This window comes from Papilio xuthus, unplaced genomic scaffold (genome assembly GCF_000836235.2).
Source record: "Papilio xuthus unplaced genomic scaffold, Pxut_1.1 DF826949.1, whole genome shotgun sequence".
Lineage (NCBI taxonomy): Eukaryota > Metazoa > Arthropoda > Insecta > Lepidoptera > Papilionidae > Papilio > Papilio xuthus.
In genome coordinates, this window is record NW_013531700.1 from 1,894,803 (window position 1) to 1,920,950 (window position 26,148).

The 26,148-nt window shown below is 33.3% G+C and overlaps 2 protein-coding genes across 3 annotated transcripts in view; one reads left to right on the forward strand and one right to left on the reverse strand.

Annotated features, from left to right (window-relative positions):
• Naa15-16 (N-alpha-acetyltransferase 15/16) overlaps positions 1–26,148 on the forward strand; it is a 72,926-nt gene that overhangs the window by 40,684 nt on the left and 6,094 nt on the right. The window lies entirely within an intron of this gene.
• LOC106120715 (uncharacterized) lies at positions 9,953–12,342 on the reverse strand. Of its 2 annotated transcripts, XM_013316095.1 has the most exons (3): positions 11,818–12,342; positions 10,904–11,491; positions 9,953–10,490 (listed from the first exon to the last, which is right to left on the reverse strand). In XM_013316095.1, the coding sequence occupies exons 1-3, from the start codon at positions 11,827–11,829 to the stop codon at positions 10,434–10,436; spliced, it is 657 nt and encodes a 218-aa protein (XP_013171549.1). In that variant the 5' UTR covers positions 11,830–12,342; the 3' UTR covers positions 9,953–10,433. The 2 variants fall into 2 exon arrangements, with proteins under 2 accessions (XP_013171549.1, XP_013171547.1); XM_013316093.1 differs by lacking the exon at positions 11,818–12,342 and having other exon boundaries at positions 10,904–11,804.

Here is a 26,148-nt window from a genome sequence, read left to right on the forward strand (position 1 = left end):
CGATCTAATCGATGTTTTGTTTACAGTTTAAAATAATTCAGTAATTTGTAGATTAGTACAATAAAATGTAGTTAAGTTTTACATTAATATGACATTTCTTTAGCTTAAGCTGTTATTGTTGGTTGTATGTAAAATATCGATAATGTCTCTGCTCTATTACTTTGCAATCGAAGTCTAGTTTTTCGTGGGCATGTTATATCATATCAAACACGCGACTGATCGTTGCCGTACCTGTTTCGATATGGAAGGAATTTTTTGCTTTAATTGAAGCTATCAATTTAAATATTTAATGCTGGCCTTCATTACGAGAAGGACAAATTGGTGTGGTTTATATTAATATTGGAATTTAAAGTAATAAAACACTGTTAATTTCTTAATGTACTATCAGAATGAGGTGGTCGGGTCTAAAGACAACTTATGTTTTTAAATCTTTTTTTGTTTTATTAATTACATTTTGTAGTCACCAATCAACGGTAATCTTACAAATATACTCCGTTTTTTTAAATTATAATGTTGATATCAAAACCAATTAAAAATGCACATATTTATTTTAATTTCCGCGATATTCATTGCTTTGTTTAGCTTCTATAAGCAATAATCAATGGAAATGTTTCGAGAAAATGCTCACAATGAATTGAGTGACAAGGTTCTCACGAAAAAAGAGGATATCGTTTTAATAAGATGTTATTCTTCTATTTTTTGTTTAGCTATTTATCACTGACACGTCTGTCACAAATGATACATTGATTCTATTTACTATTAATAAGTCTGGGTAAATCCTGTAAAAATATTATATTAATTGCCGCTTGACATATCTTTCGCCCGCGACTATCCATCAGCGCGGCATTAAAAAAACGAAATGAGTAGCCAATTTGTTCTCCCAGACTATGTTCTACATCTGTGCCAAATTTCATCAAGATCCGTTCAGTATTTCCGGAGATACCTTCAAACAAATATCCATCCAGCCATCCAAAAATTTATAATATCTGTATGATGTAAAATGTATGATGCGATAGTTTGTGTGGATGGATGGATGTTTGTTAGAAGGTATCTCCAGAACGGCAGATCGGATCTCGGATAGATGTAGAACATTGTCTGGAAGAACACTTAGGTTACTAACTAAGCACTCGCGGGTAACTGCCAGTAACAAATATATGTTAAACGAGTAGTATTGATAACTTAAAAAAAATGATGGTACAAAATGGAATGTTCTTATAAAACATATTACCACATATCCGTTATGACATGAAGATGAAACTTATAACATAATATCTTACGTATATGTTATATTTACCGAGGAAGTTATAAATACCGATGCAACAGCACACATTACAGGAATTACCTTACCTCAAGTTGATCACTTCCGACTCATACTTAGCTTTCTAACGTCCATGAGGCTTTCATAATGATATTCAAATGATTAGTACATAAGTCTTCCTCTATGTGTCTGTCTGTCCGATAACACTTTAAAACCGCCAAACTAATATAAACAATGAATGTCATTTGTTAAATGTTTGCTAAAGATATCTAAATTTTACATTTTCTGTGTCCCGAAGGCCTAATTTATTTATATTCCCCTTCCCATTCTTTTAAGGAAAGGGTGTGAAGGGATAATATCCTTTTTCTGTGCGTCTCATAAAAAAAAACAATCGTATGATTTAATTCGTAGTGGTTTACTGGGTAGGTATTTTTTTACCTAAACATAAAAAGAATTTCAACTTGGTACGATGTACCTGATAGTTCGGCTTCGCTTTCTGTAAAACCTGTTGTAGTAATTACACGGTAGAGGCAAAAGTTGTTTAGCGCGTGTAATAAACTTTCTTGCAAGGCTAAGGGAAAGTGCTAACCGAACATCATTTGTATGTGAATAATGACAGTTGAAGTCGGAAAAGTTTTCTCGTCATTTCACAGATGCATGAAGTAGGAATCACATGATCTAACGGTGTGTTTACATTGCCACAATATTGGTATAAAGGTATATCGTACAAGTGCTTTGATCAGTGAGAACCCACGGTTATTCTCGTCAACATTTTACAGATTCACGACTATTATGATGGAAAACTTTTGTATGTCTTTAAATTGAAATGTCTCGTAGTATGTATGTACAAAAATTGTATAGATAAATAAAATACACAATATGAACAAAATTGTTTTAAACATTATTTTCTCATTCTAAACTAAATTATTATACTATGTAATAAATCTTACTAATATTATAAATGCAAATGTTTAGATAGATGGATGGATGTTTGAAGGTATATCCAGAACGGCTGCATGGATCTTGATGATATTTGGAGTAGAGAGCATACTCTGACCACACATAGGCTAAAAATTAAGTTTTTTTATAAATACGCGCGGATGGAGTCGTGGGCGACAGCCTGTTATACATATATGTAAATGTTACCAATAATATTTTATCACATAAACTAGCTGTCGCCTGCGACTCCGTCCTCATGGAATTAAAAAAATAAAACTATTGGTCGCAGCGTATTGTTATATATCCTAAAGCCTTCTATAAATGGACTATCCAACAAAAAAAAATCAAATCGGTCCAGTAGTTCCTGAGATTAGCGCGTTTAAACAAACTCTTCCGCTTTATAATATTAGTATAATTTCTAGTTTAACGCAAATCAAGTAAAAAGAATCAGTTGGGAATTGCGTGTAAAGCCATTGTTATGTTTACAAGAAATACTAATAAGACAATTAAGTAGGTAAAAAACTTCATTGAACAATTAATGGCGACGTAGGTTGACGCAGATGAGCCAGTTATCACGTAACTTGAGGTAGGCACATAACAATGGCCATACAATTATTATTGACGTTTTTAAACTATATAAATATATATATTAAACTTAACACATGTTTTCTTTGTATGTTTTAGACTAAAATTGCGTTGTTAATTATTGTGAAGAGGAAAGAATGCCATGTGATTAGGATTTTAGGACAATTTCATTATAAATATGTAGGGAACAGCGGTTGAGGTAGGTCTAAGATAATTAAAAGATCACTTAAAGGGTGGTTAAGTAGGGAGTTTGGCTAACCGAGCGTTTCTGAATTTAAAATCTCCGTTTAAAACATATTGTTATCTATGTTTTGTCAAAGATGAAAGACAGCAGTATGTTTTATACTAGGATTATGTTCTTGGAAACCAACGGTAAAGCACTTTATTCAAAGTCCTTTAGTTAAAGTTTTCTGTACGATATTCGTACATTTCTGACTGTACAAATATGTTTCTTACCTCTGCTGTCCATTAAGAAGTAATAATGTATGTAATATTGATTTTATCTTTATTTAACAAGACGAAAGTTTCTATTAAACGCAGCACTTTAAATGAAGAAGTTAATGATGACCGAAAAGAGATTGTTTATCACGTGAGAAATGTAGATTGCAGCACTTTGTATAAATATTAGTTTCTATTGTAAAGAGAATTTACATTGAAAGATGTATCTTATATATACTTCGCGAACATTTAATTTAATTGTGTTTGAATTAAGTAAGGGTACGGTTTTACATTGCATGTCAGTTATCAGAAATTTACTTTATCAGCTTAGTCGACGTCGTTTGGGTCGATGCGCCAGCGGAGTAAGTAAGTAAGCTTAGTCAACGCAAATTCTCCTTTGGGGTTTCTATTTTGGAACGATCATTTATCTATCACGTTTATATAAAAAAAATCTAAATATAAAAACATGAAGATTAAAATGTTGTTAACCTACATGCAGATGTTCGATGCCACGTTGTCATAGCTTTGGAACGCCTCTGTTGATGAGCTATGTAAACACTATGGAGATAATGTCGTCCTAAACATTAAACTTGTTTAGGTTGTCTTTAAAACTTGAAGATATTACAAGCTTGCGCACTATTGATGCCTTTGAAATTGTCGTAGATGTAGAATATAACCTGGAAGAACACATGAGCAATTAAGTTTCTTTTTTTTTATTCCGTGCGGATGAAATCGCGGGCGACAGCTAGTTCACAAAAGATAAACAAATTTTATGTGATTTTTTTCTGAACAGCAGTCACTACATGTTTAAGAATAATACTTGTGTCACAGTAAAATATTTTTCTCTGTGTAATTGCGGTCGTATATCGCAGTAGGTGTGTCACAATGTTAACATTGTTAATAGTAACATTTTAATACGAAAATAACGAGTCCCATCAAACAATAGCAACGCAATAGCTGCAACGAGTACTATTTCGTCGCTAATTTATTGTTTCAACTCTTCTCTCATCTATCTAAGTATTCTTGATGAAATTGAGTTGTTGCTTTCATGTCTGTATGTGTAAATGTTTGGTAATTAGAATAACAAAAATGGTTTAATTAAAAATAGCTTTTTGTAATACTAGACTTGTTATTGGTAACAAATTTAATTATTGTCCTATTTAAAGTTAACTTCCTTCTGATACGGTTAACTACGATCTCTACGTCTCTTTGTAAGTTTTTAGCAAATATATTCATACTAGCTGTCGCCCGCTACTCCGTCTGCGCGTAATCAAACACAAAATTAATAGCCTATGTGTCCTTCTAGACTTTGTTCTACATCTGTGCTAAATTTCATCAAGATCAGTTGAGTCTTTCCGGAGATACCTACAAACATCCATCCAAACTTTCGCATTTATAATTAACCTATATACATTTATTTATCATATTTTTAATATAGTACATTTCATATCCAAAAAAAAATAAACAAAACATATTATTATATATTAAAACCAGAACACCACCGGCTGCGGAATCCCATGACTCAAACAACCAGTGGTCAGGGCTGTAGAGACAGGAACCTTCTCACGATGCGCCCGGTTTCTAGGATAACTGTCTTTTGTATCGGGCCCTTAATCCAACTTTGTAGCGAGAGCTTCTTGAGATGTTGGTCGAAGCTCTTCGCTATCAGTTCATTTACCGATACGACTATCGGAATAATGGTAGTCGATTTCATATTACGCATTTATAATATTATTAAGATTTCAGATATAAAAAAACGTAAATAAATTATTTACTAACTTTTGCATAATAAGTACAGAGTAGTGCCGCGATGTAATTGCTAAATTAATTCTATCGTAACATCCACAATGCCGATGATTTGCATACATAATTATTGTTAGGTACATCAAGACTATAGCAAAATATTACAAATTATATACACAGAGAAGACTAAAAGTGTTGCTTTGTATTTAACTAAAGAATTGACAACAAACCATAAAGCAGACTTGTCTAAAATTGTTATAAAACATTTTATTGTTCATATTTCTTTGTATGGCTTAGTTTTTGTTTAATATTTATGTACTTTATAGGTTGAGTGACCAATTTTAAACAACCAAATGAAAATTTGAATAACTGCGCAACAGTTATTAAACTTGAACCCGAAGGCAACGTAATTATATTACGTTAAACAGCCGTTAACTTTGTAATATCACGTACCCGTAAATGTAATCGAATGGTAATTTAATTAAGCAAGCAACGGTTCGTAAACAAATGGCCGACACATTAATATTAGATCTATAATATTATACTAATTGTATTCTACTTTAGTAGGAATTGTGGTCATAATTAAAAAAAAATTAAAAACTAACTTTTGTTATGTTCTTGTTAATTAAAAATAGACATACTTGTCAAAACGATTCAAAATAGCCGCAACTCGATGTGGTTGTGTCTTTTCTTTGCGAAAATTCTATGACCATCTTCCAGCTTTATCATCATATCAGCACTACGTTATAATATAGCATTGTCACGTGATTTACACATGTATGCAAAGTTTCAGCTCAGTATAACCGGGAAATGGATTCATTTTGCATGATTTGATGATAAAAATCGGTATAGGTTTAACTAAATAAAAACCTGTAAAATGAGCCTTGGCATTTTGAATAGAATCAAGAACAATGTAAATTAATTTGTTATTTTAACATTAATAAGAGTATATTGTCAATATTGACATTAACACTTGTATGCTTGAGGAAAAAAATGAATATGCGTGCAGATAATAATCACAATGATTAACATAATCATTATAATTTGCTTAAGCAGATATGCAAAACGCTCCCCATTGTGAAATATCAAATGTTTTAAATCAACTCTAATCAGTTTTTCATTAAAGCGTTTAAACATAGAAATTGCAACATCCATTTACAGTTGATTTCTTAGATCAATCCGTATAAAACATATCGTTATCCTTTTCATTATCTTTGACAAAACAGAGATAACGATATGTTTTAAACGGGGATTTAGGTCTCAGAAATCCACGTTTAGTCCGATTAATTGTTAGTTGATTATTCATAAACAATACGAATTCGAACTCTATAAGTATTGATTATACAGGTGCACTGTCAATACCTTTATGACAAAACTAGCTGTCGCCCGCGAGTTCACCCGCGCGGAATAAAAAGAATCCTATTAGCCTATGTGTTCCTCCAGAATATGTTCTATATCTTTTCCAAATTTCATCGAGGTCCGTTTAGCCGTTCCGGAGATACATTCAAACAACATCCATCTTTCCATCTAAACATTCGCATTTATAATATAGTAAAAAGTATGATAAGATTATAATGTTATAGAGGAAATAACGAAGATATATGTTGTTTTATAAAATATGTCGTGCCAACAATGAAAACTTCTAATTCTGCACAATTCAAGTGGGTTAAGGTTAAGTTTGACGTAAGTTTTAATTATTATTGTTATGCGTAACGTAACGTTGTAAACACAAGCTTTGTCGAAATGAAAAATGTGCCAAGGCGTTTGCTACTTGGAGTGGAAAGCATAAATTATTATAGATTTTTATTGTATGTTAGTTAATGGTTAAATATCGTTTCAGTCGTTACCCATGATTGCACAGACATTGACATGTCATCATAACCCGATTAACTCAGAGTGGGCTAAAGATTTATTCATCTTCAATTTAGTACGGTTATAAAATAGGTAAAGCAGCTCTCTTTAACTTACTATGGTGATACGTACTACGCGAACATTTCAAAACATCATAAATAATTCAACTTAGAAAGACAAATATAAACTGTCTACGAGTTTAGATATTTTAATTCAGACATCGCTCTACGATAGTGTAAAGTTCCTGTTGGCTAGTTCCCAAGTGATCGGACCGCAGGCTGGCACTGCTCCCAATAGTTCCGGGTCTTTACTTAACCTTATCCCGGAACTATATCAGTATGCAGGACTGATTTGTTTGACATATTTATGTATAACATGTGCGTATTATTTTGATACGCACACTTTCTATAGTAACTAAATTATACTTTGGAGACCATTTATAGTAAGATAAACTAATGAAATTGTCCTTGCTTCCAAGTTGGTCCTTTGTTAGTTTTGTTTAAATCGTTTTTATCTTTGTTTCAGGTAAGTTCAAAAACATGTCGCGTTTAATTAATACGGTAATGTATTCAAGTGTATTGGTCTGAGCGTACCCTCTTCACTGGCGTGAGTTGTTGCAGAACTACATAACACTTTTTTTTTGGTTTATTGTTATGTTGACTGTCGTGACCAGGAGATAACGACCACCACCCTATTGCCTTATTAATCGCAATTTGATAAAAGTTCTACTTGTACTCTTAAGCTTATACATGTCACAAAACTTAGACTAGAAACTTTATATTAGAACTAAGGCAAACAAATATATATATTTATTTTAGAGAATAAATTTGACTTTGTTTGCTGTGTAGTGACATATATTAAAATGTCTTAAGGAATGCAATTAAAATAGTTATTAAATGTCGAACAATGAACTAAAATTAAAATCGATTACGCACGTTTCGGAAGTAGTAAATTAAATGTAGAGAAAAGCTGTCACGACTTCCGATTGTACGAAAGTTGACCGGTAGAGGTCGCATGCGAGGTGAACCAGAGCCAAAGGTCAAAACTATTTGGTTATTACTGATTTAAAGTTGACAAAAGAAATTTGGAGTTGATTTTACCGCGCCTCATAATAATAACGTCTTTTTTATGTAAATTCACACACTTACTAAAGATTTTCTTCAAAGTATATAACTTCATAAAAAATATGAGCATCCGTTTAACGTAATTACTTGAAGGTACAATTTGGTAAATTGGAAAGAACTGTATTCTAATATTTTTCTCTGTCACCTTAACACCTATAAAACGTTGTTAATGTAATTGAAATCGACTTGAAAACCGTTATGCAATCACTTATTGATTAAAATCCCTAATAAGTGATAATTAATAATTTGCTAACTGTGATTTTTCACCGACGGAACCAAAAATATTGCTTGCTTTGTTTTTTTGTAAAAAAACGACAAGGATGGTAATATTATTTTGTACATGTACAGCCACAGTGGAAACCCATGTGTGCATGTGTCGAATACATGCAAGTATTCGATTAATTCCATCCTACAATTCCGTTAGCCACTAAACTTCGTGTTTAGTAATTCGCGACGTTGGAAGATTAGCTCGATTAAATGTCACACGTCGCAAATTGTTACATGCGATATTAATAAAAAATACTTAACACAGTATGATTGGATTTTTTATAACCTTGTTTAAATGTGATTTTCAACGTGACTTGTTAAAGTTATATTATTCGAAGGAATTCAGGAATGTAAGTCAGATCACATGTTTCAGATGGTAATTCAAAAATATTAATTTTGATTAAATAAAATGTAAAATTGGTAACGTTTTGGAAATAAAAACAAAAAGCGTCGATTCGGTATGTTTATTTTATTATGGAATAGTTTAAAGCTATTCTGTTTAATTAGTTAACTGGTGGAACCTTATTGAAGTGTAAGTGTCCAGCCGGACGCTTCGCGGTTATGATATTGCCAAGAGATTTTTCATGATTATACAGTAGGTCTTCTGATTTGCCTCAAAGATGCATATTTTTGTATTCTTTTATAAGTTACGTTTTAAATGAAGATTGATTCTAGAAGTTTATCCACTTTTCACAAATCTATGGTTCCTACGTAACGTAATGTAAAGTTTCCATACGATTATTTAGGTAGGGTATATGCTTACCGGTAAAAAAATCGATGAGATAAAGATCCAATATATGTCCGTTATTGTGGTTTATAAAAATGCATCGTATTTGCAGTACCCATATTTTATTCAGTAGTTACGTAATGATAATCGTTTTTATGGTTACTGTTTATATAAATAACATCCAACATCCTGTTAGGTATTTTAATAGCACTTTATTCCGATGATTTATTGAGTGATGATTATATGAACTTTTTTTAATACTTACTCAAGCGTTATAATGACTTCCATCTTGATACAGGATAAAAGAGCATGCTTTATAATAGTATATTCAATAAAACATCTTGCAATTTATTTTGATTAAAATTTATAATTCAATTTAACATCATGTAGTTAACTTCGGTTAATCGTACAGCTAAACTAAATAACTGATGGGTTTTTGCTTTTAAACTAAGATATAAAAATGTAAAGGATAGGTCTACTAATAGCTTTAGAATGAGTTTGTAACAAAAGTTGCTCTGTGAGAACCTTTTGCTCTACTCTTGGAGGAATATTGTACAGAATGAAAGTTGATTTTTCCGATATGACTATATGTTCAGTAGCTTTAGACTGTGCATTATTGTGTCCTCGGTTAAATGTCGTGACCTATTAGAATACTGCAGAGTTTAAACAACTTTATAATGCATCACGCCTCTTATACAGCATTAAACTCTACATTTTAATAAGTCATGATTAATATACGAAAATCTCTATCTATCCCTCTATCCTCTAAGTATCTAAGTTATCCCAAAAAATATTGCATCATTTCTGATCAAATTAATAGTATCGAGCGTTTTTTGCTTACGTGGGTTGTAGGTAATGTAAGGTGGGGGGCCAAATACGATAATGACCGTGTAATTGCACGATTTCTTTTTTTTTACTTTATTACGATAATTGCTTTTAGCTAGTGTATTGTAACTTATTAAAAATACTAGTTGTCGCCTGCAAATCCGTCCGCAGTATTAAATAAAACTTTATTATATATGTGAGGGATCTTTGCAATAAAACTATTATTTCCTCACATTTCCAGGTTCTTTATTCATGTTCTGACACATGTTCTTATTTTTCTTAAATTCTAAAACAAACGTCACTTCTTTTTGACACATTTGTACAAAATAGGTTTTAATCTACAACACACTCCCGGGGGAGGCATACAAGGTTTTAAAACCATAAAATTATCACACAAAAAAATCAACAACTTTCAAATCAACATAGTATATAAAAGCGACCAAAACAACAGCAAGGGTCAGAACTTCAACAACATCTGTTAATCTTAACTAAAACCTAATTGGAGGCATTATTGTGCGTCCTGACCTCGTTGTAATACCTGGGGAAGGGTTATCGTTAATACTAGCATCACTCGTCACATTACCTGTGTCTGAAGGCCCTTTATGTATAGGTACATTGTTGAGCCATTCTTGAGAGACTGCTGAGACTTCAAGAGGAAATAATCTTTGATACGGTCTCACCTTTTCTCCTGAAGCTGTTTTAACTCTAGCTGTTCTTGTACACCCATCTCTCCCTGTAAAGGTTTCTTTTATTATTCCAATAGGCCAATGTAGCCTGTGTGATGATTCAGATTGTATAATCACTATATCCCCTACTTTAGGCTCTCTCTTATTCTCTTTTCCTTTACTAATCAATAGTGATAAATACTCAGTCTTAAATCTCTTTCTAAAATCTTCTCTTAATTGTTGTAGATACTTGTATCTAATGTTCAAATTATTATGATCAACTTGATCTAAGTCCGGTGTATCGTTAGACGGTAATCCATGCAGGAACATCATTGGTGTTAACGGTCTAACGTCTCCCATTTCCACATAAGTAAGCGGTCTACTGTTTATGACTGCCTCACAGTCGCACAATACCGTAGATAGCTCAATCCAATTAACCGATGCTCTGCCCAATATCCTTCTGAGCATTTCTTTCACTAACCTTATCATTCGCTCCCACCACCCTCCCCACCAGGGAGCTGGAGCTGAAAACTTCCATTGGATATTGTAAGAGCTTGTTTCTTCTTCTAACTCTTTCCAATTTACTTCCTTGAACTGGGCCTTGTAGTGTCCACCCCAGTTTTGTTGGTATTGCTACTAAATTGTCATCTAACCGAATGAAGTTTTCTTTAATAATGCAACCTAATTGATCCGATCCAATTAATATACTAATATCTTTGATACTTTCCGCTGCGTCAGTTAACCAGATCTGATGCCTCCTCAAGTTTTCTATCAGCTTTGGGTCTTGCACTTTGGGTAAACTTCCGCAAAGCACATCTTGTTCTAATGCTGTCATAGTAGTATGAAACTTATCATCTAAACTACTTACTCTAAACTTGAAGACTTTATGCATTTTTGCTGGTTTCTTTACACCGCTAAATAGCGAGTGGCTGATGTTCTCGTTGCCTGTTACCTGAAGTCCAAGATCTTCTGCCAGCTCCCTCTTTATATATGTCCTCTGTGAACCAGAATCTAGAAGTATTCTTATTTTCTTCTCTTGTTTACCATTAGAAACTTTGACTACTAGCGTCTGTAACAAGGTAGTTATGTCATTACTTATGAAACTATTGTTTACTTCCTTATTGTTTTCACAATGTTTTTCTGTTTTGTTCTGCTCACAGATCTTTGGTTGTGCGTGGAGCTTTGGACATAAGATAACAACATGTCTCTTACTACAATACATACATCTAATAAATGCTTTACAATACTTGGCGAGATGTCCTTTCTTTAAACATATGTAACACCCACCTTTTTTCCTTAATGCATTTTTCTTTTCTTCCAGTGACAGCTTATCTGCTTTGCTGCACTCTATTGTGTTATGAATTTTGTCGCAGAAAAAACAGACTATCACCTTACCTTCTTTATCATTCTGGTCCTGCTTCGTCACGAAACACGCCGTCGTCGGAATCACCTGCTTTTGAAACGTGTTACAAAAAGAAGACTTGGCAAGATTACATCTGGCCTGTGCCTCAACTTCATTTTCTAAGAATTCCATCAACTGTTTAAGTTTCGACCCTTTCTGGCTTGGTATTTTAGTCCATTGTAATAAAATGTCATCTGGTAATGATGACTCTATTAATGGTAATAAAATACATTCGTACTTTTCTCTAACTATTCCTAAAGATTCTAAAATTTGTAAATTAACAGAAATTTTATCAAAAATGTAAATTATATCTAAGTTATTTTTCGTTAGAACAACATCTAAAATTTCTCTGACATAAATTTCAATCAAAATTTCATCCTTGGCGAAGCGTTTCTTCAATGTGTCTACTACCTTCTCATAGTTCTCCTTTGTAGGCGGATAACTTTCCACTAATGCTCTTGCCTTCGAATGTGGAGCCATGCAATTTAATAAATAAGTAAATTTATCTTCGCTTTGGATTTTTTCGTCCGAATGAATTTTTTCATACTGCGTCCAGAATGCGATCCACGACTTCGGGTTATCATCAAATTTTCGCATTTCTATTTTAGGTAGGTTCAACGGTATCTGAGTACATCCCTGTTTGCTTGAGCCTGCTCTAGTACATTTTATCTGCAGCCATCTTTTCTCTATTTCTTGACAGTCGTTAAATTCGTTAGTTATTGTTTCTTCGTCGTAGTTGACGTCTTCTAACAAAATTTCTTGTATTCTTTGATCTAAACTTATTATAGCTTTGAATTTCGCTTCTAAAAATTCAATATCGGCGTCTGTAAATTTTTCCTTCGCCGCGTGTTTGTTAAAAATACGTCTGAATTGGCACCTTTCTCGGGTTAATTTTTTAAGGTCCATTTTTATTCGTATTCTTCGTGCTATCTTTATTAATCCAAATCAATTTTACATGATTTTTTAAGTCACGGTCGCCACTTATATATGTGAGGGATCTTTGCAATAAAACTATTATTTCCTCACATTTCCAGGTTCTTTATTCATGTTCTGACACATGTTCTTATTTTTCTTAAATTCTAAAACAAACGTCACTTCTTTTTGACACATTTGTACAAAATAGGTTTTAATCTACAACAATAAGCCTATATATATTTCCATATGTATATGTATGTTCTACATCTATGCCACGTTTCAGAGAGATCTATACAACCGTTCGCGAGATACCTGCAAATAAACATCCATCCATCCAAACATTCGCATTTATGATATACAGTAAGATTGTTAAAAACAAATCAATTGATAAAGAAAATAAAAGTAGGTAATATGAATTACAAGTAGACGTTTCTTAGTAAACTTGATATTAATTGTAAGACAATGTTACATCCGGCGCGTGTAATTACGTAGTGGACAGGATCTTAGAACGAAGACGGATCTCTTCTTGCCATACATAGGAAGTTTACAATATAATCTAAATGTTTTACATTTTATAATAGCATCCGGGTGATCGTTTTCATTTGTTTCCACAAACTAATTGGACCATTTAAAAACAAATGAAACGGTTTCAATATTATGTTAAATTCGTGATTATTAATTAGTTTTACCTATGTATATTGATACATTGTTATCTTTTTGAATTAAAGGAATTTTTAATTATGTTAAATGTAGCTTCCGTTTATTTGATTTTGTTATTTTTATGTTGTTAATATTATTTATTTGTTAACAATGTAGTGAAATAATTTGTAACGTGTCAAATTTGAAACAATGACGACACTTAATGGGTCAATTGTAACGAGTCTTTTTAGGGTTCCGTACCTCATAGGAAAAAAGCGGAACCCTTATAGGATCACTTTATTGTCCGTCTGTCAATATCCATTTTCTCAAAAACGCGTGAAGGTATCAAGCTGGAATTTATTTGTAGTACTTAACGGTTCTATATTTCCATTCGTAGTATTATTTATAGTGTGTCGACAGATGTGACTAACATTTGCAGATCTAATTGAATTGTTATTCTCTCCCTGACCGCACTTGATGAATAATTCCCAAAAGGATGCTCATAAATGAGTCATCAGCTTCGATGTCGATCTCTGGAAAGTGTTCAACAGATATTTACAAGATTGTTAACATGTGTTGTTTTTCTATTTATACACTTCACGGATACTGGTTTTTCCTTTACAAATAATCCCTTTGTTTCAATTCTTAACCTTTGAATAATTTCGATTAGGTCTACGTTTATGCAAATTATCACCGTTGGAAAATCCCTGTTCATGTATTGAACAATGATATACCGTGTCCTTGTCACTGAGAGACTTATTTTTTCCCACAGCTGGGCGACGTCACCTAAAGTCGACGGCCCGTGTCTAATGAACTATTCTGAACGCATTTTCAATTATCGTTTCCTCGAACTGATATCTGTTACGTCCTTAGTCTTTGATTATTGATGAGGTGCATGCAAGTTCCGGGTTGTCACAATGTGTTTTTGTTTTCTTCCGATATTTTATAATTTGCAATATTCAATCTTATTAATCTATTATTAAATATGTTTTTCCTACGTATGATACATGAGTACGTGTCGCGTTAGTTTTAACATGCGTTAAGCTTTTATGGTAATTTTAATGTAATTTGTTGTCTCAGTAGTTCAAGGTCAGATTTAATCATCGTTCAATGGAACGCGTTAGATCACTTAATAAACGTTTACAAACTTCCATATGCGTTGTTCCATAATTTTCTATGAAATGATTATTAGTTCCTATGTCCGTGGTAATCGATTTTAATATAATAATATTTTGCACTCCTCTATTCATGTATTACAAGGCTAAATTATTTATATAATCCTCCGCGTTGTAAACATTTAACCTTTAGTGCCGTGTCATTTACCCTTGAACGTAAAACTATATCCGTTTGGTTTCCTTACGTTGACCCGGCGTCGTATCTTGCTTGCATCCGGGTCGGTGGCCGCTCACACTGATCCTTTTTGAGATTTGCATATAATTTGTATACAGTGCCGGCGTTAGGGTAGGGCGAGGTTGGGCGATCGCCCAGGGCGCTGGATACGAAAGGTCGTCAACAAGTCTGTGAATTACTGTCTTACATAAACCTAAAGGTATGGAAAAAAGTGGGTGCCGGAGAAATCTCACCCAGAGAACTAGAAGAGCTAAAACCGTCACTGTTCGTGTAGAATAATTATGAACATCAAATCTGAAATTAAGCGTTGCTAAATCATCATTTAGGGGCTGCTCAGTAAAAAGCCTTAGAGCGATTTTAAGTGGCAATGTTCATTTCGATCTATGACTGTCAATGATTATCCAATCTACGATCTGTCGAGACTCGGATGATTCATTTCTCTGTCATGCGTCTCATGTTTAATAAGCAGTCCGTCATCTTCTTTGTCACCGTTAAGCTATGCTGTGACGTCTTTGTTAGGGTCCATATAAGGTTATTTGCAATTTATGTCATTGCGGTTAGCGGGCTCGCCAATTTTTACCGCAACAGAAGACACATTCATAAGTTTAAGACCCTTATGTCCTTAATATGAATTAGTTATGTTGGTAGACGTGGGTGTTATACAGTGTGTTCCGTTTGCTCAGCCGTTAAGTGCATTTCGAATGAAATTGATACGTAACGTTATTTTTAAGTTACGATAGGGTATCACCGTTACACGATGTCTTAAGTGCTATTGTTGTAAACAATTTCGTATGATTTATTTTGCTGAATTTAAATGTCAATGCTACTCATATGTTGGTAACTTCGGAAACTTCTCCGTTTTTTAATGTTAATAATATGTATCAATTTAAGTTACACTGCACTTTTGTATTCAATTGCTTAGAACTTTTGAATTAAGATTAGAAGGTAAAGATATCACGTAAGCCTAAGGACTCAATATATTTTTCGTCACAAATAATTTCTATTGTTATTATAAAATCAAACAAGAGGTCAATATCCTAATAGCTTCGTCACTAGCGTTTTCAATCAATTCCATCGATGAGATCGTACGGATGCGTAGCACGCGCGCTGCGCCTACGCATCTCATACGTCACAGTAGCAACGTGTCATTCCATTTTTGTTCGCCGTGTCACACAGGAATTGTGTGGGTTTTTCTGAGTAATGTTTACATGGCGCCGTTCATGTAGCCGACACGGCTTTTGACTGCAAATTCGATTTTTTTATGTATAGTATCATCACACGATGGTATCACGTAGACTTGGGTATTTTAGTAGAGGAATGGATTTGTTTTTATTTTTAACAATTACGTTATGTTTTTGTACTAGTATGGTAATGTTTAGTTGAATTTGTCACCAGTTATTTTCTACCGCTTAACGGACTTCTGTTTTTGGTTTTTAATTTCAATAGCATTAAAATTTTGACTACTGACTTTATGGACTTCTTCCCAAATTTACTGTCTTACTTTTTACGTTTATTCGTTTTCACAGTTCCCTTTCAAAAGAGGTACAAAAGTTTTTGTTTCACGTTTTAAATGTAGGATTAAATATAATAATATTTTTAAAACCTTTAACGTTTTATATTTACCTATTTGTATTTTTTCAAAGTCTAATATCTAAACAAAGGTTGGCATTATAAATAGCTATGAAACAGGTGATATTGCAATATGATACTAGAAGTAAATCTAGCAATCGATATCTACGTCCGTTGTTGGATACACGGTATCTTTAGCCGATTGCCATCGATCAGTAAGCACTGACCACGTAAAAGTGCCCTGTCATTACTAAGAAAAGCTTTTCTCCACTATTTCCTTTTCATATTTAGATATGGAACGATTTCTATCAAATGGTAGACATGTCTAGAGGAAGTAAAAGAAACTCCATAAATTATACATTATTAATAATGAACCAGGTTACTGCTACACTAATAATTTGCTATATTTTTTCCTATTCTTGTTTTGTTATTTATTGACACTTACGCCTTTTAGACACCAATGTGTTAGTTTTTCGCTGTAAAATTAATCTCAAGTAACTTAAGTATCTTAGAAAATAAGTGTATGAAATTTAATACCTGCATATGACCGGTGTGCCCTAATATTAGAAACGGCAGACATTCGTCAAATGTCGGCAACGTTACACCGGTTTCGTGAGCGATCGAAGGACGTCCAGCTCCCAGTTACGTCAACTAAAACATTTGCCATACCTGTGGTACGAGGTAGCGTAATAAAGTAATAACTTTTATTTATCTATGTAACTTCTAAAATGTTATAAAATATCTCCCTTACTGTGGGTTACTGAGACCAAAATCCATGTATCCATCCATATTGTTATCCTGGTTTTGTCAAAGATAATGACAGGGATAACGATATGTTTTATATAGAGATTTTAGTCTCAAAAACCAACGGTAAGTATTTTTTTAAGCAAAAGTTTGTATTTTGCCATTATTATGACCTTTCCTTATTTACGTCTACGTACCGCAATAAAACTGGCAACAGCGACATTTTTAGCTTTATCCTAAGCTTATCATTTCAACAAAAAGGACAATTTAAAAGCAAAACAAAACATTTTATGTGAATTTAATCGACACTTTTACGTGTTAAGGTGGATAATAAAATGCATTATGTGCCAAATTACATTTTTATCGGTAACAAGGAAGTAAAGTTATGATCTTTTATTTCTATACAAAAGTTCGGTGTGGTCTGTCCCACTTGCTGTATGTGTGTGTACCCACCAGTGAGAAACCATGATGTATCCTTCGTTTCGATCCTAAGTTGTAATTAAGTAAACAGGAAAGTCAAATGCCATTTTGATATTAAACTGCTTTTGTTATATTTTGATTATCTTGGTAATATTATAAATGCAAATGTTTAGGTGAATGGATGGATGTTTGTTGGTATCTCCAGGACGGCTACGAAGATCACGTAGGCTACTAATTAAGTTTTTTTTTTCAATTCCGCGCGGGCGGAGTCGCTAATTGTATAATAAGGATATCTACTACTCTTCCATATATCTCTATGAAGCAAAACTGAACCTCAAATTGTTGTTTTAACATACAAAGTGAAGCTATTCATTAAATAGCCACGTAGTGTTAAAGGAATCTTAACTATCTCCGATCTTGATATTGATTGCATCTGTGCCCTTTTACATTCGATGTAAGTGATCATTACGCCTTCGTATCACTTAGCCTAGCCCGCGTTTTCCTGTTGGCCTTGCTCCAACATATACTGAGGTCGTAAATTGTCGTGGCGTTCCTTTTCTCAGTAATACTAGTATCACACGAGAACAGTGAGGTAGAGGAGAACGCACACGCCGGAATAGAAAAGTACTATTCAAATATTTGTGCCTTCAAATACTGCCCTGTCTACTACTCTACATGTTCTGTCCTCGTGTGAAATTAACATCACATTTATGTTAGCTTCTATCGCATGATATCTTTTGAGACACAGCTGATATACTGTGGGTATTTTTAGACTTGGCGACTCTCAAACGATACTATAAATACTGGCATTACACAGCATTGTAATAAATAAGTATTATTTATGTTTTTAACAAGAGTTGTATGGATTGTATGAAAGGTGACAAAACCAAGAAAGTACATTTATTATTGCTCACTCTGAGTTTCTGAGACCAAAATCTTCGTTGAAAACATTTTTTTTATATCATAAGGTGGCAAACGGGCAAGCGGCCACCTGAAATCGCTGAAATAGCGAAGTGACCGTTGCCCATAGACATACGCAATTGCATATGTTGCCTACCTTTAATCGACGGAGGAGAGGATGCACAGAAAGAAAACATTTCCATGCATCCCCTCATCCGGAAAGTCAAATCGTAGTCTTTGCCATTATCTTTGTAAAGTCACGGTTAGTGATTTTAATATTAGTTGTTTCCAAATCAAACGTTTAACTATCCGATACCGGAGCACGACACATGACACTAAGTGAACCAGCTCTATGTTTGCTAAACTGTGTTTAACTTGTCCAAATATTATTGCACAATATTGAACTGTGATAGATTAATCATTTGACTGCTGCACGATGTGGGAGCGGTATTTTGACTTGGTAAAATTGATGTCGGAATTGGAAACTGATTACGAAACTGTTTGAAAACTTTAGTCTGTATACTAAATATAAGATAGTTTTCTTAGATAAGACGTGAGAATGGTTATAGCAAAAAAACAATAATAATAACGGTAATAACGACGTATAGTTATTCTTAAAATAAAGCTTGTTAATCATATATAGGGTGTTTTTTGATGCACCGAGTGACTTAAAAATCTATGGGTCCAAAGAATTTTTTTCCCACCAACGGGATACATATCTCATTGGGCCAATTGTATCTACAAAATCCAAAAATAACTCCTCTTAGCCCAATTGATCGGTAGACTGACCCGACGTGAAACATCCTTTGATAACTTACCTTAAGTTAAACTTAGTCATAGAATGTTTATTTGCCGTTTTTTGCGTTATATTTAAATTATCTTCAACGCTTTAATTTCTTAAATAAGATCCAAATAAGTTTATAATAACATAATTTGATATCGTTAGTAAATTCGTGCCATGTTAGTTAATAACGTATTATTTTAGAACTGTATAGTTTAGGTTGCAAACCACTCGACTAAAATACTGCAATGTATCGCACAGCTGGTTCAATTTGAATAGTTATTTGAAGTATTATTTTCTTATAATTGGTGTGACGAACGACAATGTCATGCAGACGCAGGCCTCATACGTACCTACCAAGGTCAGAATACATGTTACAATCTAAAATATGTTAAGAAAAGTATATTGTGGGATATGGAATGATGATTGACTTTTATACCCTTAATAAATTGAATACCCTTACATGAACATTTTTATGACATGTCTATCCGTTCAGCGGAGGAACTATTCCGTCTTGTACTTGACAAGAACCAAATATTCCAAGTTAGCGGCCAACTTTCAATACTGAAGAGGCACTAGAAGAAGAAGGTGATATGTCTAAACAATTATTGTTTTAATAATTTATGAATTAATTGAATTTTATCTTTATATTTTGTATTAATATTTATTGTATCTTTTAATTAATAATTTTGTCTGATAAACATGTAAAGTTACAAAGGTACATACAAAAGCTGGTGATAATTTTTTTTTTAATAATCTAGCTCATAACATTACATTTAAAACTAACTGTCGCTCGTAACTCTGTCCGCGCGGAATTAAAAAAAAAAAACATTAGTAGCCTATGTGTGCTACCAGACTATGTTCTATACGTATACCAAATTTCTTGATATCCGTTCAGCCTTTCTAGAGATATTTAACAGTTAAAGGACATATGAAGTGACTTTTTTTTATTCAACTTGTGATAGATGACGTAAAGGTTATGTCAGTTTACTCTGCCAGTAAGAAATCCAGACGAGTCATTGTCAAATATATGAATTCGTCACATGTTCCTCTCGACTGTTGCTAATTATATTTCTGTTGTTCCATTTAATATGACTAATATGTTATTTGTGCTTTTGTCAAGTCTATGAAAAGGTTTTCGTAGTATTTACGTTTATTTTCAAGGTAAAATACGAAGTGACTAATTTCAATTATAAATAGATTCAATTCATAAATGTCGGATATGATTCCTTCCGAAAATAATGACCTAAGTTTAAGGTTGCTTGCGTTTTGTTTAGTTGTAGCCTAGCTTTTTTCTTTGGAACACCATCTAGGAGTCTATTGGTTTTTGATATTTTAGATGACAATGCAATATACAAATATTAAAACTTATCAATGTCAAACTTTGGTAGTAATTTAGTTATATTCATGTACTAGACTGATTGCTAATCAACTTCCCCACGTACGCAATAAGCAAGAAAAGGGGATTAAATTGCATGTTGATTGCAATAGTGACTCGTCAATCTTAGTACTGGGTACTTACAAATTTCCGCAGGTCATTTCCAACTCTATGAGTAGTCCAATGGCGCCCGCAGGTACAGTCATTCCTCAGATATTTGTCTGCAGGCGCCTGAGATCTGTGATGTTTTGTTGTACAAGAATAGAGGAAAATAACCGTTCCCTTGACGATAAACTGCATATATAATAAGTCTGAATGGGTCAAATATGAAATAATTAAAATATAGATTTAATATTCTTGATTTATTTTGATTAACAACTAAATTAATACATAGTTAATTATTTATTTTAGCTTAGCTTGTAGCTTAAAACCCAGTCTAGAATATTGTCCACAACAATAATCAGAGTTCTATATTTAGATTATATTCAGTATAGGATTGTCGTAACAATTTAAAACCCACGAGAATTATCATAGAGATGTTATGTTTGTGTGTTTTGTTACATATTCAATTTTGTTATTATTTCAAGTTTGATCACGTAAAAGTTGTGCAACTTTCTGTGTGAACCATTGTCCGAAAACAACATTGTTGCGTCGATCATTGTAATTTGAATTTCTCTAGCATGTTTTGTTCTAGGCAGGTGTTAAGCTTATATAATGTTTACACATGGTCTGGTGTTACGATGACATTTGAAGCATTACCCAAAAAATTTAGTTCACAAACGTAAAGGTGACACATTGGTCCAAATCATAGTATTTTATTGTGTAATTTGTTCTGCTTTCATAAATCAATCTACTTTTATTTTTGGCCTACCTAGCTGTCGCCCGCGACTCCGTCCGCGCGGGATTAAAAAAATAATTAGTAGCCTATATTCTTTTCCAGACTGTGTTCTACATGTATGCCAAATTTCATCGATATCCCTTTAACCGTTCTGCAGATACCTTCAAACAAACATCTATCCATCCATCCATCTATCTTAACATTCGCATATATAATATTAGTAAGATTATTCTTCTTACATCATCAGTTACGCAATAGATGATCTGTTTATGTAAGAATTTGTATGACAAACGCAATGTAAGATCAATTTGTACCGAATTCGCTAAATAAATTTAACATTCGTAGTATAATATAATGACTCATACCAAATGATTTGGCCGTTTAATTTATATATTTAATGTTAATTTTGTCTAAGACCAGACAAAACTTACGATAAACTCACGTATATGGTAATACTTTAAGCGTCAATAGCCTAATGGTTAAGGGTACGGATTTTCGATCACGATGGCGGGGGTTCGAATCCCGCCCTTCTATTGTCGTAAACCATGTCCTAGCACAAGTATAGAGCTTAGTTGGAATGATATAAGAAATATTATTAATTTAATAATAATCTGTTAATATTAAAAAATTAAGTAAATCAAATCGCTAAAGCTTATTTGAAGCAATTAAATTAATTTAAGTGTTAATTCCTTATATATGTCAATATTTATGATGGTCCAGTAAAGAATGGCGTGTTGAATTCCATTGTTGAGTTTGCAACGTAACAATGTATTTATTATTTATATCCTATTATGTTGTAATTTTATGCTTTGTAATATACAATTTCGATATATTTTTTTAATCTTTTATTTTGATTGCCATGCACAAATTTTAAATCAATTATTTATTCAATTTAATTTTCATTAAGAAGTTTCTAGTAGGTTTTGTTTTTTTATATGTGGGTTGAAACGATGTAAAAGAAAACTATCTCTCACTGTAGTTCGTATGCTAAAAGATGATTGGGTCGGCTTTCATTATCAATCTCCTCCACTTCGCTCTGTCATCATCGTCGTCTGACACTTGGCAAACACTCATGTTCTTTTCGTAAAAATATGTTGAGGTGATGATTTATAGTATTCTTTTTAAACTTTACAAAATCGTGAAATAGTGCAATGGCTGCCAAGTATGGAGTATAATATTCTTCTATTTAAGATGATAGATGCAATGTTTTAATTAATTGATATCGAAGCCTGCCAATTGTGGAATGATGTTGATAGAGATAATAACAATCATTAGGTTTTAGTCTGATAACGAGGTGTGCCACTTCCGAACGTGGTCTTGTTTTGCAAGTTTTGTCGTATCTAGGGCGTGATTAGCTGTTTGGTTCGGCCTGTAATGGTTTGTTTTAGTTCCGTTGGACTGACTTAGGTACGACACGGAAGTTCTAGATCTAGTGTATAATCAAGGTCATAGATTAAAACAGCGATCGGTTAATTTAAATTTATATCATCTCGTGGAACATCTGTTAGTAACTATAGATATAAAATCTAGTTTCTACAAAATTAATTGTTTATAAGTATCAATATTGAAACTTTAATGATTGTTTTTTTTTGTTAATTACAAAAAAAAATCTATAAAGGTAAAGTAACTAGAACGATTAAACAAAGCGCCTGCTGTATTTCAAACAAACATGTATATATAAAAACAAGCCGATCGATCGATCATGTTAACGATATTATTATTGTTTCCACACTTTTATAATATTTTCATAAGATCGGAATACCTGTTTAAACATGCGTAAAGATAGATATTGTGACAGGTGGGCGAGGTGTTTCCAAACAGTTTACATCAGGGCCGCTCAACATTTTTCTATTCTCCCAATATATAATATTTTTTTCGTAGACACAGTAACTTAGGGGCCAAGAAAAGAGACCGTACACCTCCCGTAAAGGCCAGCAACGTATCTGCGGGTCGCCTGGCGTTACGGATGTGCAAGGGTTTCTGATCAAATAATTTTAAGTTATCCGTTGCTCGTTTGCCCCTTCTCCTAAAAACATAGACATAGAGGAAAAGTGTCATATGCATAACATTTTATCGCTAACTATTCAACTCGAAAAGACATTTGTTGGATCTTTTTGTAGATTTCCTGTACAAACTCAATCTTAGGAGATTCTCCTGGTGATAATTTAACGAATATACGAAAATATATAGATATAAAATTTTAAACTACACGAGCCACAGGTTTTGAATACCTGTATTTTAATAGAAACCCGACGAAGTGCACGTGAAACTCGAGCCAGTTGTCCGGTTTCAGAGCAGGTCCGGTCCAGGTTGCGACACTAAGGCTGCAAAGGGCTCAACTGTATTGTTGGATTAACCCACTCTTATAAATATTGCTGCATGATACTGTAATTTGCGCAACTAAGATAATTCCAGATTTTATATTAAATGTTTACTTGTATTGTTGTTATACGATTACTCTACCGATTTAACATCTGTCTTTGTAGCCTAATTACTTTTGTTCGACAGTGAATTTGTTTTAAAAGCTAAATCTTGACCTATTCAATCTTACTTACGGGAATAGATAGTGATCTATGTATATCTGGATACTGAAGAATTTTGCTCTTAATAAGATATTTAGTAACTATTCAAATGTAATCTACGTCTTTTTGAAGCCACAGTTTAATAGTAAATTTAGGTGTCAATCGTTTAGCTTTGTGGTTGGCACAATTCGTTTGTCCTCTCCCAGACAGGGCACTCCCGTGCACCCGATCAAAGCAATTTCATATTTTAAATACATATATTCTGTATCAATTGTATGTATGTTAAAATACGTATTGAACAATAATTAATTATTATATTTATCTCGGATGAGTAATTGTCGGTGCATTTGGAGCAGAGCAGATAAGAGACGTCAGGTCATGTCTTACCACGTCACGTCACATGTCACATTCGGCCAATGGACACGAGTAACCTCGCTTGTGTTAACATTTGTTATGGGGATTTGTTACGATAATTATCGCGATAGATATAAATAACAGATAGCTTTATTCACTTCATTACATTAAATAAATTGCCACAATCTTTATTCTTAAGCGGACCCTTATTGAAGATTTTTCGCATAAATACGACTGCGTCTCTCAGAGTCGTGATCCAGAATCAGATATCTGCACTAAGGGAATGTTCAAATAAATGTTCTGACTAAGACAATAAGAGCTACATAATAAAAAAAAACTAGAAATTATTTCAAGCGACGTAAAGTAAAATGAAGTAGGTAAGTCGCGCGTGTGTTTGTGAGTGTTTTTTTACATCTTCTTTGCAGTATTACTTATAAGGGAATTTAATAACATGAAGTACACGACCAGCGAAATGGCATAGCGAATAATTCGTGAATGATATTAGTGTTACCAAATTACATGTCCAATTTTGGACATTTTAATTACGAACACGGCCGACCCCGGCGACCCCTGTCGGGGCATAGAGTGGCGTGCATCACGGTCACAGTTTCATTAGTTTTGCGAAACTCAAGTGAATTGGAGCAGCAATTTGTATGCGACGTGTCCTAGACGCATTCGGGCACAATGCTCTTACGTAAATCCGCCTACGACTCGATTAATAAACGTTGCACTGAAACCATGCTATCAACTGCCCACCTACTTTGATGGCTTAAATGTACTTACTCTATTGAATGAATCACTTATCCAAAAACATATCGTCATCCCTTTCACACTTTAAAAAGATAAAAATAAACATGCTTCCTCTATTAATCATGTTTTTCAACAAATGCAAGCAAAAGTATGCACGTTATCTACGTGGTTCCAGTTATCTCGTAATTCGTTCGTTAGCGAGCTTTTTAACAAAGAATCACGTATAGAACGTAAGTAATAAAATAGAGAAATGAAGTAATTACTAACATAAACCTTGAACCAAACGACGGATCAAGTAAGACAATATCCACGTAACTATAGGGTAGCTATTGCAATGTTAATTGAATACAAAGAGATCTTACTGTAGATTTAGATTTGTAGATTCTGAGTGCGGTTGTATATTAAGGAATCGAATGTTATTATACTATGTGTTCTTCCAGACTGTGTTCTATATGTATGCCAAATTTCAGAGAGATCTGTTCAGCCGTTCTGGAGATACTTTCAAACAAAGATTCGAATTTATAATATTAGTGAGATTGTTACGAAGAGTATTCGTAGCGACGTATAATGTAAAAATGCTGATATTGAATATTGAATTTATGTTAGAGCATTTGGCAGTTGTAGTTCTATGACTTTTTAGATCATTATATTGATATGAAACCATTTTCATCTCTTATATTTATTAATAGCTTACATTAAGTTTCTCACGGCACTCGAGCAACTGATGTTATGTACATAGATTAGAGATATTGTTATTTATAAATGCCGTTAGCCAAGCCCAACTGCATTGGAAAGGCGGTCTCAATCTGTCGGCGGTCAACTGGACGGATAATAAATACGAACTACCGGATATCGAACAGGTTGAATTGTGGCCGAAGAAATAGACGTTTAGATTCCGGGTTTCATAATATCCCACACCAATATCCGAATGTAATCGTTAATTGGAAAATATAATTATTTATACTCATTTAAATATATCTTTTTGAATAGTGGAAAAATCTTACTAATATTATAAATGCGAATGTTTGGGTGTATGTATAGATGAATATTTGTTGGAGTTGGAGATATCTCTAGAACTGTATTGATCTCGCTGAAAATTAGCATAGATTTAGAGCATAGTCTGGAAGAACACATAGGCTCGCGCTCCTCGCGAATGAAGTCGTG

Coding starts and splice junctions, on each gene's coding strand:
- LOC106120715 (XM_013316093.1), bottom strand. CDS start 11,644: ATGTATTGTAGTAAGAGACATGTTGTTATCTTATGTCCAAAGCTCCAC. Junction 10,491..10,903: donor TGGTGGGAGCGAATGATAAG/GTTAGTGAAAGA, acceptor AAACCTTTACAG/GGAGAGATGGGTGTACAAGA.